Below are 13,692 nucleotides of genomic sequence, written 5' to 3'. Positions count from 1 at the left end.
TAGTTGTAATATTTATAAATATATCTGCTTTATAATGTATTAATACATATCACTGTATATAAAAGAACTTCACACCAATACTGTTACCCAACAAAATTTAATTCCGTTTACAAAAGACAAAGAATATCATCAATATTTTACCTTTTTTGTAATTCATTAAAATATACAAATTCCACAATGTATAAGACAATGTACACAAAACAGTTTTTAAGTATCTACAAGACACTAAGTCAGTTTTTCCAAAACCCATGGCCATTATCTCTTCAGAATCAAATGTGTGAATGATAACTATTAATTGACAGGGTTATGGGAGGGGATGCTGAAGAAAGAAGTGATTAAAATATAAACAAGATCAATCAGGGGCACCTATTATTAGATCACACAAATGTAAAGAAGATGAGAAAAAACTGATTTTGTGATCAAAAGGAACAAGTTGTGAGGGCACTGGGGTAATTCAGTCTATAAAATTTAATCAAAGGCCAAAAAGAAAATTGAAGGGGGAATATGTAATCACTAATGCACAAATCTTATTAATATATAATACAGTCATAATAATTCCATAACAGATACATACATTTTATTTTGCAAGCAAAGGCACATGCTGATCATTTCACTATATCTAAGAGAAGTGTAAGCTGTTAAGTGTGGAGTTTTGTTTCCAAGTCTGCAATAAACCATACCATTGTTTTAGGTATGTTTTAAAACTTAATTTATTGTTAGCACGGGCCTGCAAGCTAAGGGATCGTGGACTGATTCCCAGTCAGGGCACATGCCTGGGTTGCAGGCCAGTTCCCAGTGGGAGACACAGGAGAAGCAACCATACATTGATATTTCTCTCCCTCTCTCTTTCCCTTCCCCTCTAAAGATAAATGAATAAAATCTTTTAAAAAACCTTAATTTATAGAATTTAGATTCCACAATCACCATAACATCTTGCTGACTGTTATTCCTAATCAGGATCTTGACTGAGGTTAATCTAAGTGTCAAGTTGCCAAGAGAACCTCTTTCTTCACTACTACCTGATGGCTCTCTATGTCCTTTGTCCTCTTTACTTCCACGATTTCCTTCCCGTCATCCCTTAAAACCACAATGAAATAAAAAAGCTGCTGCTTGCCCCAGGAAAGTGTAAAAGCATCAGATTTCAATTGCAAATTTCAATGTCAAATTCTATATTTTCCTTAACCCACTCTTCCATATTTATTTCACATATTTAAATACAACTTTAGTTTCAAGAATTTCCCTTAGTCAAGGAACATATATAAAGGACACATGGACAAAGCCAAAGGCAGGTAGGGTTGAGGGTGGGAGGTGGGGATGGCTAGGGTGGGGGGAGAGTATTGGAGGGAAATTGGAGACAACTGTGCTTGAACAATAAAAACATTCTAAAAAATATACTAATAAAAAATAAAAATATTTCTGCAACTGCAAAAAACAAAACAAAACAAAAAACCCCAAACAAAAACAGCCACAGACAGTCTGTAAATGAATGAGTGTAGCTGTGTATCAATATAAGTTTAAACTCTGAAAGAAAAAGAATTTTCCTTAGGCTATTCTGACTGTCAGTGTAAAAAAAAACCAGAATGTTGAAAATAAAACAAAGAACATTTAAGCATTACTTATAAGTCTTTAAATACTTGGTGGTGAAATAAATGTGTCTGTCTGTATAATATCATTTCTAGTGCTCCTTTCAGTAGCCAAAAGCAATAATCCTCTTTGACTCAGTTTTGTACCACTTTTGTAGTAAATAAAGCTGATGAGTGAGAGTGAGGTAGTCAATTTGGGATGCCAGTGGCAATTAAATAAGTACATATGAAATTTAGAAACATGAATGTGGCAATTATTAAACATATCAAAATAATTAGAAAACATAGTCATACAACTTAATTAAAATTGTCTCCTAAAAGAATGCAGCTGTACCATTCATTGCTCAAATTTCTCAAAAAATTTAATAACCCCACCGCAAAGGAGCCCTGATGTGACAGGAACCAGAGAAAACTCTTGTTACTCCAGTCCTTTAAGTCAGTCCAATAAACTTATAGTTGGTTCCTATCATAGATGTGACATAAATTCCCTACTTCTCTGGTTCGATATTTGTAGGTTAGGAGTGCTGAATTCAGAACTGTTTCTTGAGCAAGAATGTAGGTGAGCTTCTAGGCCTTTTGATGTCTCTACGTTCTGCTCTTGAGAGATTTGAAGGCTAATCTGATTCACATTATTCATTAGCAAATTGGAAGTCATAAGATTGGTTATGGAAAGGCACTTCGTGAGATTTTCTTCCAAAAATTGTTTGTAGACTTCATCCACTTTTTTTTCCATATAACTGTTTAGCATAGAATTAGAGAGGGGCTGCTTATAAAACAACATACTTTTTTCTCGAATTTCATCCCCACTCAAAAGTTTGGGGGCAGGTTGTTTCTCTACAGGCTCAGTGGTAGGAGAATGGCCCAATGGGATATCTACTGAAAGTAAAAGCGGACCGTTAACAGCATCATCACGTATATGTTCAACAAAGCAACCTGAATCATACATGTTCCCCACATGGTCTCCCCCAATCTGTAGGTCAGGATAATTCTGGCAAATACTTGTGCATGACCAAGATCGGTATAAATCCAGTTGCCTTTCATCATATTTTTCTCTCTTGGGAATGGGCAGTGCAACAGACACATTTCCTGGAAAGGATGCACTTTTATATTTCGCTCCAGTTATCTCATCCACAGATTTTCTTTTATTTGTATCATTAATTTGCTCTGCTAACCTTTCTTTCTCAACCTGATGTTGATTTTCTACTTTATCAGGGGAAAGCGAATTGTCTTCTATACCTAAAAGCTGTTTTTTCCAAGTTTCCTTTTCAGCATTTGAGGTCTTCTTACATGTGAGTGGTTTACATAATTTTGTATATTTCTGTTCTTTGTATAGGAGTTCAATTAGGAAGGCTTCTCCAAGCATTTTATTAGGCAAGATTTCTAAACAGAAGACTGCAGTATATTCCTGAAATTATAAAATAACTCATTAAGGCAACATATATTAAAATGCCAAGTTAAGATTTATCTTCTACATGAAACACAAGTGATTACTCAAAGGATAGAAAACATAACCAGGAGTAAGGAGACTTGGGTTTCAATTCTGCCATTACCATTTTTCATATTAGGTAAGTTACTGTTACCAGATCTCAATTTTCCTATTAGTTAAATGGTGATAATACTCCTCTGCTTTCTTCACAGGATGATTGTCAGGATATTATATGGTGCACATGCAAATGCTTTAAAAAGTATAAACTTACATGAGTATAATTATGTGTGTGTATATATATACACATTTATATATTCAGCTGTAATAAATTATTTATTTTAAATGTATTAGTTAAAATACTCAGCACTTTTCCTATCTTCAAATAGTCTACCTAAAATCAAGCCTGGTTTCAAGGACTTGGTCTTAATTTAACTGTGTATTAATTAATGTCATTTTAGCCACACATTGAAAAACTATGCATGTATGATTATTACATGTATGAATGTAACATATGAAATTTACATACATGTATAAAAGGAATGCATATTTATTCATACTTTGGATTCATTAAACACTTTCAGATTTAAACTATAAGTAAATGCAGCCACTTACTTTTTCAATAATAATCTAAACAAAATAGATATTAATAGAGATAAAAAATAGAAAAACATTGCCGGGGCTGGGGAATAGGAGATTATTAACGTTTAATGAACACAGAGTTTCAGTTTTGCAAGATGAAAAAGTTCTGGAACTACACTGGCCATGGTTACACAGTAACGTGAATGTACTCAATACTGCTGAATTGTACATCTAAAAACAGTTAAAATGAAGTAAGTAAACACAAATGGTTTTCTCAAATTCACTACCATGCTTTTTTTCTTTTGTCTTTCCCCTTCCTACCTTCCTTCCTTCTTACCCTCTTTTCTCTGTCTCCCTCTCATTCCCTCCCTCCCCTCTCCCCCATCCCCCGCCCCTACTCTCCTTTCCTTCCTTCTTCCCTTTCATTCTTTTCTTTTGGACTTGCATCTTACTTCCCAAAGCACTTATTCAGTCTTTTGTATGGTTTGCATGAAATTTTAAGACTGTCAATTTTCCCTATAAACTTTGATAAGGGTGCAAAGGGAAAAAGCAGACTTGATTCAATACACCATTTCCTTTTATTGATCTATAGTGTTTGCTGTAAACGTTTCCAAGAAACCTACTTATTCACATTTAAAGGGTTTTTGGAAGAAAATCAAATAATGCAACACAAAATAAGTCAGAATTTAGATTTACCTTTTCCGAATATCAAGACAACTAAAGATTCAGTCTTCTGAGGTTCCAACACTCCAAACACAGCAAAAGTACCTTTTGGCTTCTTTGCTTCTCAGCTTTTGGTTGTACCTCAGAAAGATAACTTCCACCACACAAAACAAAATGGTTCTGCTTTCCACTCATGCTCTAGGACTGAAGTGAACTAACCGGAAAATGATGCTGTGGTCATGATGTTCACATAACAAAAGAGGATCTTGAAAGTATTTATTCAATATGCAAATGACAGTAACAGTGGGAAATATTCACAGCAGTAGTTTTCTTCATCCAAGCGAAGACAAGAGGCAAGGCTGTTTAAAAGTTTTTAAGTAAAAAATGCAGTGCGGAAACCAGCATGTTTTGTAACAAGGAATAATTAAAAAGAACTTGAACAGCCATTCACAAGGTAATGGTTAGATGAATTATAATACATCTATTACATTGAATGCTAAACTAAGAATTTTTAATAATGGAATGATAATAAGCATCTATGAAGTAGTTATTCCAAAACAGTCATTCTAAATGTTCTACATATACTATTTCATTTGAAACAGAAGCTATTATCTCTGTTTAACAAACAGAAACAATGACAAAGGGTCCAATGCTTGTTGAAGGCCACAAAGCTAGTAAACAGTGGAACTAGGATGTGCACCAGGCAATTAAATTCAGAATCCAAGGTCTTCATCACTACACCGTATTGCCTCCATGTGTACTGATGAAATGCGAACTGCAGAACAACATATAGAGTAGGACTGCAGCATGTACTGAGCGTGTACTACGGACCAGGCACTTTTATAAATATTTCACGTGCACTAATTTAATCTTCATTACATCTCTATAAAATAAATATTCTAATTGCTATTTTACCAGTGAAAAACCTGGGGTGCAGAGAAGTTAGATATAAGATGCCCAGTATCACACAGTTATGAGTGATATAGAGTCTGTGTTCGAATCCATGCAGGTTGGCTTCAAAGCCTATGTGCTCAACTTCTCTGCTATCACTGACTTTTTCTCTCTTTTAATTAGCTTAATATATGTAATGATGTTTGTGGAAAAGGATATAAGTCAAACTGTTCATAGCAGTTTCCTCTGGGAGGAGGATGACAGGTAGAGGGTAAAGGGGAAATTTTACTTTTCACTTCCTATATTTCTATACAGTTTGAATTCTTCTACAAGGAACATTATATTCATGCATTATTTGCACAATTGAAAGATAAATAATTCATATACATGAAAGGACGAGAAAAAAATTATACAGCCTTCTTTATAAATGATTTTTCCAATCTCACAAGTATTTGCCACATTTGTTAGAATGATTTCAAACCAAAATACAAATTGCCAAACTAGACTGAGCAAAATTTATACCTAGTTGATACTTTTGGCTAATTATCAATACAGCTTTTATTTTGCAAATAATTATTCCAAAGTAATTATCACAAACATCCCCTACAATAGGTTTATTATCATTCTGTGTGTCATACCAATCAATTTATTTTAGCTTGTCAAAGATATCTTCTTGTAAGAAATAGTACATTAATTTAGCTTGAATTCAAAGAAATGGCTCAAAGCAAAATGAGGAAATAATATCTCAATCCCACACAGGCTGCCAGAGAGATAATAAAAACCATTGTAAAAAAAAAAAACAAGTTTTCTATCACTGTCACCACAAAGGAATATTAAAAGAAAATGGAGATCTCAAGTTGTTTCTAACTGAACTCCTTCATCAGTCATAGCGTATCTCCTTTGCCTCAATCACCCCTGTATCCAGCTTATCCAAATCCTAGCAGTCCCCGTCCTAATGACCTCTGCCTTTCTCTAGGCATTTTGTTCTTGGATTGCTGCAGCCGCTTCCAATACTGCCCCTTTTCAAATCCACTAGATGTGTTAGATCCACCTTTCGCCTAAACCTACAAATCTTTCAATAACTTCTAATTATCCATTGATTAACAATAATAATAATTTCTTGAGTGTCAAATAAGTCAAACGTGGTCTTAGGTAACATCTGCACTTATGGAGTCCTAACAGTAAATCTGCAAGTTATGATTTTGTGCATTTTTGCAAAACAGGAAACAGCCTCAATAAGACAAAAAAATCTATCTAACAGGAACCCTGAATGTTTATGTTCTTTTCTCTGTTTACTTTTTCAGCTTTTATTCCTGCACTTGCTCCCAAAGCTCCAATTACCATGTTACTTCCTGACTGTTCCTTCTACCTAAAAGTCCTTTTTCTTATTATTTCTTGGCAGACTACACATTCTTTATGTTTCTAGTTTAGGCTCAGTTCTTAAGCACCTAGTCTGGTTAAGATTTCTCTAACATTGCATTTACCTTATCTTATTGGTTATCACTCTGTGAGTGATAACCAATAAGTGATTTTTACCTTCCTTGAAGGTAAAAATGCTTTTTCTTACTAGTATTGATGTGTTTGTTCCCAAGCAGAATACAGAGTCTGTCACTATCATGAATTATAATTATCATTTTCTAAACTACTTGTACATGTCAGACCATGTGCCTAACACTTTTACATACTGAATTTATTTAATCTTACGTATGGTGATGCTATCTGATGGGCATCAATAAAGAAACTGACATTTAAAAAGAGACAATTTGCCCACGATCCATAACTATCAAGTTGTAGAGCCATGGAATCCAAATTTGCCTAACACAAAAGCTGGTGTTATGGTTCTTTGACCTTCCCTCTTAATTCCTATTGCCAATTTTTGGCAAACCTCTGAAATCCTAAAATGTTATCACTATATTCAACTGCTGAAAAGGGTTAAAAGTTAGAAATAAAAGGTGGAATGATGCGCTATGAATGTACTCAAGAGGAAGCTGACATTACAGTGCAAAGTCATCATCTTACACAGGGAACAGAGGAAGTGCTGTGAGAGTCAGGAACTATTGCACTCACAATTGCAAAAACCAAAAGGTCAACTCCCAGAAGGAATGGGTGCTCTGCAAACTGCAGTCCGAAAAAGGCAGGAGTACTAAAGAAGGGAAGGAGGCACCTCTCCAGGCTAAGAGGAAAAGTAAGAAAGATTGCTGTGGTAGTTCAGTCCCATCCAGGTCAACACTGGCAACATTTGTTCTGTCCCTAGAAACCTAGGCAATGCAAGTTTTAATTCACCCCTTTTTCTTCATTTGTGACATTGTATTTTGGCCATTTTCTCCCTCAGGAGTCTCGGCCCTTCATTTACAGCCGCGGTTACAGGGAGATGCGAAAATGGGCAGCAGTAATGTAGAGACCATTTGCTCTTCCCGTCCCTCCTGCCCCGGGCCTCACAGAAGAGAGAAAAGAGGGGTTAACTGGTGTTTATGACCCGTGGGAATTCAGACCCTTCCCCCCACTCCCAGGCTGGTGGAGGTTACTGATTACTTGCCAAGAGGCCCCGGTATTTCCGGAATGGGCTCTCACCTGCGCCAGAAAGGCCCTAGATTCCCAGCCAATCCTGAGTGCAGTGGCCGCCGGCCCTTAGCAACGGCCCTGGGGAAGGGCAGGCTCAAGACTTCGCAGAACGTTCCCGAGGTGAAACATTGAAGTGGCTTACTGCGGTTTACTTCTACAAAGTAGCCTCAGAGTGGAAACAATGAGCTCCATTAAAGTCTATTATTCCAGCGTATCAGGGTCTAGGGAGGTGAGTGGAAAGAAAAGAGTCTTAGTGGGGGGGAAAAAACCTAGAGTGAAGATACACTAACTGGGGATTTAAAGATTGTGCTAACATATTACCATGCTCTTCCTGCCTTTCATTCTTCAGCTTCCTCCTCTCTAGGTTTTCTGGGGTGGGACGTGCGGGGGCCGGCAGGACCTCAGACAATATGGTTAATGCCCTCACACAGGTTGGGCTCTGGGGCCTGGTAGATTTGTAAAGTTCCTGTGTCCCAAACTCGACCAGATTAACGGCTTCCAATTTTGTGGATGTTTCCAATGGAAGTGATAAAGGACCATATTTAGAATGGGAGATGAGAATGATAAAAATCCCTGCTTGGTATGGGAGAGGAAAACTGACCAAAACCTTCAGAAAACTGGGTAACCCCCAAAAGGTAAACTGATTGTTAATTTTTAAGAAGGTGTATTTGCATAGAGCACATAATTTATTTTTTAATCTAAAAAGGTTTGTTAAATTTATTGGGGTGACATTAGTTAATAAGGTCATATTAAGTTTCAAGTGTACATTTCTATGACACATGGTCTGTATATTGTCCTGTGTGCCCGCCACCCAAAGTCAAATCATCTTCTTTCATCATATATTCGGCTCTCTTTAACCTATACAACCGCCACCCCTCCCCCCACCCCCTCCCCCTCCCCCAACCACCATACTGTTGTCTGTGGCCTGTTTCGGTTTTGTATTGCAAATGTGAATGAAATCATATGGTTCTTAGCTATTTCTGACTGACTTATTCTCCTAGCATGATATTCTCAAGATTGGTCCATGTGACAAATGGCAGTATTTCATCTTTTCTTGTGTCTGAGTAGTAGTCCATTTCTTAACTGAGCGTAGATGAATTACTGCGACCAGGATATAGGAATATTGTAGAACAAACAGTGCCTTCCAAAATCAATATACTGTCAGCCATACATGCCATTTCAAATTTTCTAGTAGCCACTTAAAAGAGAGATGAAATTATTTTATTTAATACAAAACATACAAAATGTTATCACTGCAGCATATAAGCATTCTAAAAATGTACATGTTATATATTCTTTTTTCACATCAAGTCCTCAAATTCCAGTATGTATTTTGCACTTACAGTATATCGTATTTTGGACTAGCCATACTTCAAGTGATCAGTAGTTACATGTGATTAGTGGTTAACACATTAAACAACTCAGTTGTAGAAATACCATTATATGGCTAAGGACCTCATTAGGCAAAGTCTTTGGAGAAGCATGAAAATTGAAGGATTTGGAATTGATTATAAATGATTGATAAACATCACATTCCTGCTGTGTCAAATTACTATGATAGGTACATGGAGGAATCAGAATTGATCTAAGCCTAGAAAGAATGCATTGCTTTTGCATAAAGCCTTGTCAGAAAGATTAGGGGTTTTGCCTGAGTACTAGGAATAGCAAGGAGCAGTTTGAAAATGACTTTTTTTTGGAATGTTGCGATTTATGTTATTGAACATGGTACTACAAGTCTGTAAGAGGGAATTAATTTGAACCACTAAAACCCACAATGGATGTAGCAGAAGACTTACCCACCTGTTGGTCTCTCCCTGAAGCTGTAATGTAAAAATCATCTGCAGGACTTAAAACTTTTCTAAAAGTCACTGCTAGAGAATCTAATACTATGGTTTCAGAGTGGGGCAAGGCTGATGCTACTGGTCTTATGAACCACAGTCAAACTAGTACTGGTCTAAGCAACTCTTCTTAATGGGTTCTTCTGAAAAGGTTTTGAAAAACCACTACAAAAGTTTGACTTAAGTCATAGGCACCATGCTTTTGCAATTTTAAAAACTAATGTGACTCAGAAAGTGGAAAGGTTTCAGTTTGGAATTTCAGAAATTTCTGAGCTCTGAAATATAGGCAGAGGTTTCTGACAAACCTTCGTAACCCACTAGAGATTTTCAGTCTCCACTGACACCTTGCTAAAATCATTTGTACACACATTAAACATATTCATATGTTATATACACTCTATGAATGTGATATAGATATATATAAACTTACATAACTTTTGTTCCTCAAAGAAATCTCATGTCATTAGAAGCTTTTTTTATTCCATAGGATAATGGACAGGGAAAATAAAAATTAAACATAACACCTTGGGATCAGTTGATTAACATCTTTCTATCACTTTACATCTTTATCCAGGTGAAGCAGAGACAGGAAGACGTTATCAGAATTTTAGATGCTTACAAAATAAATTACGAATTAATAGATATTTCTATCAGTTTGAAAAAACTTCAACAAATGAGGAGGAAGGTTTCCAGCCCTAAGGCTCTCCCACCTCAGATATTCAATGGCCAAGAATATTGTGGAGTAAGTGTAAATGTGAATTCTTATTTTATTTTTATGTTACATCTTAAGGTCACATATTGTGCATGGGGAAATAATACATGTATGAAGTGCAATGGTCAGGTTTCTCCATTCAGAATAGAAGCCTGACGACAAAGCAATTTGTATTTTAGCACAAAAAGACTATCATAAAAGAAACTATGTCATGATGCTTGTTTGGGAATGCTTATACAGTACTTCTCGTCATATATTATAGTATAAACTTCTGATACTCTGGGGGAATTTTTTTTTATCTAACTTAGCTGGCAGAAGCTTGAGAACACCAGGCAAGATAATTACGGAACTTACCTAGACACTTGAGTTTAATGAGTTCATAAATGAGAATTTTTAGCATTGATATTTCAAATTAATTTTGATTCCTTTTAGGATTTTGAAATGTTTCACAAGGCAAAGGAAAACAAAGAGATTCTCAAGTTCCTGAAGATGGAATAAATGGGCAGTAATGATGCAAAAGAGGTTTACTGACATGGATCTGTATATATTTCTTTGTACATCTATTACTTTTCATTATAACAATAAAAAGCTTTCATTAAAATTAACTGCTACCTAGATTAAGTTGTATTCATTAAGAGGTAGGGCTTTACCACTTCAGACCAGACTGGGCACACTCAGGGTGGTTTGGTCGTACACAGGCTTTGGAATTTCAGTCATGCATTAAAATCATTTATTTATTACACTGTGAGCATTTTATAAAGCTGTGTGAAAAGAAAAACATTGTTTATTATCCATCCTTAAGTCACTAGTAGTTGTCAATTTATAGGCAAGAAATGGACTTTTAGTGCAAGTTTCCATTTATTTTGAGCTTTATTTTTTTCCATTGTTTCTTACCACATTTGACAAAGGCTTACAGTCTGTACTGGGGCTTTTAAAAAAGAAAAAGGCAAATAACTGGACCCCATTCCAAGCCCTCCTGAATGGAAATGAGGGAGAATAGAAATCTGTGTTTTTAACAAACTCCCCTGCAGCTCTCTTTTGTACATTTCAGTCTGGAAACCAGTAGCAATTTTAGGTCACATCTCCCTGGACCTCCAGCTCTGCTATAAAATGATAGTCTTCTTCCAAACCTGTTTTTACTCCCGTGGTTCCTATCTTATCAAATGGCAACTCCATTCAGTCAAACTCCGACTCAGAAACCTGGGCATTATCCTTAATATTGCCCACTCCCTCACATCCATATGCAATCAATCACCAACCCTAGTTTTAATATCCCAGTCACCCCACACTCTGCAGCTTTCCAGCTATTGCCTTTGCTCATTTCTTCACCATTTTTGCCTGTACTTTTGTGATAACATCCTATTTCCAGTTTACTATTTTAATATCTGCCCCCTTCATTGCTGCTAAACCAGAATTTTTCAAACTTGACTGAACCATGTAATCATCTGAGGAACTGTAAAAATACACATCTGGATCCCATCTTTAATGATTCTACATACAATTATACTTGGGAACAATAGCATTAAAGGGATCTTTCTAAAACATAAGTTTAAGTGTATGTAGCCAGCAGCATAAAGTTTCTCACAATGTGGTATAAGAAAAACACATCTAAGCCTGGCTGGTGTAGCTCAGTGGATTGAGTGTGGGCCTGTGAACCAAAAGATTGCGGTTTGATTCCCAGTCAGGACACATGCCTGTGTTGCAGGCTAGTTCCCAGCAAGGGACACACGAGAGGCAAACATACATTGATATTTCTCTCCTTCTTTCCTTCCCTTCACCTCTAAAGATAAATAAATTAAAAATCTTAAAAAAAATTTAAAAAAAGAAAAAAGAAGAAAAACATCTCTCAAAATCATCTGGAGAATGTAATAAATATGCAGATTCCTGAGCCCTTCCCCAGAACTCTAAAATTGGGGCAAAGATATTTAAAGTTTAAATGAACAGCTCCAGATGACACACTTATTTCTGAGAAGTGTTAAAAATCGAAATGTCATACTTTTTCTGTTTCTATTTTGTTCATTAGTATATCTTGCTCATTAGATTCCACATATACTATTTGTCTTTCTCTGACTGGCTTATTTCACTTAACGTAATGATCTGTAGGTCCATCCATGCTGTCACAAAAAGTAAGGTTTCCCTTTTTATGGTTGCGTAGTGTTCCATTGTGTAAATGTACTACAGCTTTTTTATCTGCTCTCTACTAATGGGCACTTGGGCTGTTTCCAGATCTTGGCTATTGTAATTAACTAACACTGCTATGAACATAGGGGTGCATATATTCTTTTGAACTAGTGTTTCAGGATATTTAGGATATATTCCCAGAAGTAGGACTGCGGGGTCCAAAAGCAGTTCCACTTTTAATTTTTGAGGAGACTCCATACTGTTTTCCACAGCAGCTGCACCAGTCTGTATTCCCACCAACAGTGCATGAAGGTTCCCTTTTCTCCACATCCTTGCCAGCACTTGTTTATTAATTGATTGACTGATTGATTGATGGTAACCATTCAGACTGATTATGGTTTTAATTTTCATCTTTCTGATGATTAGTGACATTGAGTATCTTATGTTTATAGGCCATTTGTCCTCTTTGGAGGAGCATCTATTCAGGTCATTTGGCCATTTTTAATTGGGTTTTTTATGGTGTTGTTATATGAGTTCTTTATAAATTTTAGTATGAAACCCTTATCAGATCTATTGGTAAATATGTCCTCTCATTCAACGGGCTGTCTTTTCACTTTGTTGATGGTTTCTTTTGCTATGCAAAAACTTTTTAGTTTGATGTAGCTACATTTGTTTATGTTTTTAATTTTTTGAAAGACATATCTATATATTTTTTAGAGAGAGGGGAAGGGAAGGAGAAACAGAGGGACAGAAACATCAATGTGTGATTGCCTCTCACATGCCCCCTACTGGAGACCTGGCCTGCATGCATCCCAGGCTTGTGCCCTGACTGGGAATTTAACTGGTGACCCTTTGGTTCACAGACTGGCACTCAATCCACTGAGCCACACCAGCCAGGGCTGTTTAACTTTTTAAGAGCCTGCCAAACAGTTTCCTAAAATTGTTGTACCATTTTACATTCCCAACAGCAGTGTAAGACAGTTCCAGATCCTCCATGTATGATTTGGCATAATCAGTCTTTTAATTGTAAAGATTGAATAGGTGTGCATTTTTCTAATGTCTAATGATGTAGAACATCTTTTTATTTGCCACTCACATTTTTTTTTTTGTATGGGAAATACCTGCTCAGGTCTGTCTCCAATTTTTTTATTGAGTTGTTTTGTTTCCTCATTATTAAAAGCTCTTGCCCTGGCTGGTGATTGCATAGGGCTTAGGGAGGAGGGGATGGGGAATGACTGCTAATTAATACAAAGTTTATTTTTGGGGTGTTGAAATATTCTAAACTTAAATTGCGATAGTTGCACAACTCACAATATA

At 36.2% G+C, this 13,692-nt stretch overlaps 2 protein-coding genes across 3 annotated transcripts; one reads left to right on the top strand and one right to left on the bottom strand.

Moving 5' to 3' along the window:
- Window positions 1–1,415: 1,415 nt before the first annotated feature.
- Window positions 1,416–4,498, bottom strand: TASL (TLR adaptor interacting with endolysosomal SLC15A4). The gene is made up of 2 exons (XM_037047772.1): window positions 4,285–4,498; window positions 1,416–2,988 (listed from the first exon to the last, which is right to left on the bottom strand). Exon 2 carries the CDS (start codon window positions 2,944–2,946, stop codon window positions 2,050–2,052), a length of 897 nt encoding a protein of 298 aa, XP_036903667.1. The 5' UTR covers window positions 2,947–2,988; window positions 4,285–4,498; the 3' UTR covers window positions 1,416–2,049.
- Window positions 4,499–7,753: 3,255 nt separating this feature from the next.
- On the top strand, window positions 7,754–10,854 carry LOC118988306 (SH3 domain-binding glutamic acid-rich-like protein 3). Of its 2 annotated transcripts, none has more exons than XM_037047774.1 (3): window positions 7,754–7,933; window positions 10,117–10,284; window positions 10,687–10,854. In XM_037047774.1, exons 1-3 carry the CDS (start codon window positions 7,886–7,888, stop codon window positions 10,750–10,752), a joined length of 282 nt encoding a protein of 93 aa, XP_036903669.1. In that variant the 5' UTR covers window positions 7,754–7,885; the 3' UTR covers window positions 10,753–10,854. The 2 variants fall into 2 exon arrangements, with proteins under 2 accessions (XP_036903669.1, XP_036903668.1); XM_037047773.1 differs by lacking the exon at window positions 7,754–7,933 and adding an exon at window positions 8,147–8,339.
- Window positions 10,855–13,692: the final 2,838 nt, after the last annotated feature.

The sequence above is a fragment of the Sturnira hondurensis genome, unplaced genomic scaffold (assembly GCF_014824575.4).
Source record: "Sturnira hondurensis isolate 20B ecotype Veracruz unplaced genomic scaffold, ASM1482457v3 Scaffold0006301, whole genome shotgun sequence".
In the NCBI taxonomy this organism is placed as follows: domain Eukaryota; kingdom Metazoa; phylum Chordata; class Mammalia; order Chiroptera; family Phyllostomidae; genus Sturnira; species Sturnira hondurensis.
The sequence above is the reverse complement of the archived record's forward strand: the minus strand, read 5'-3'. Positions and strand labels throughout refer to the sequence as shown.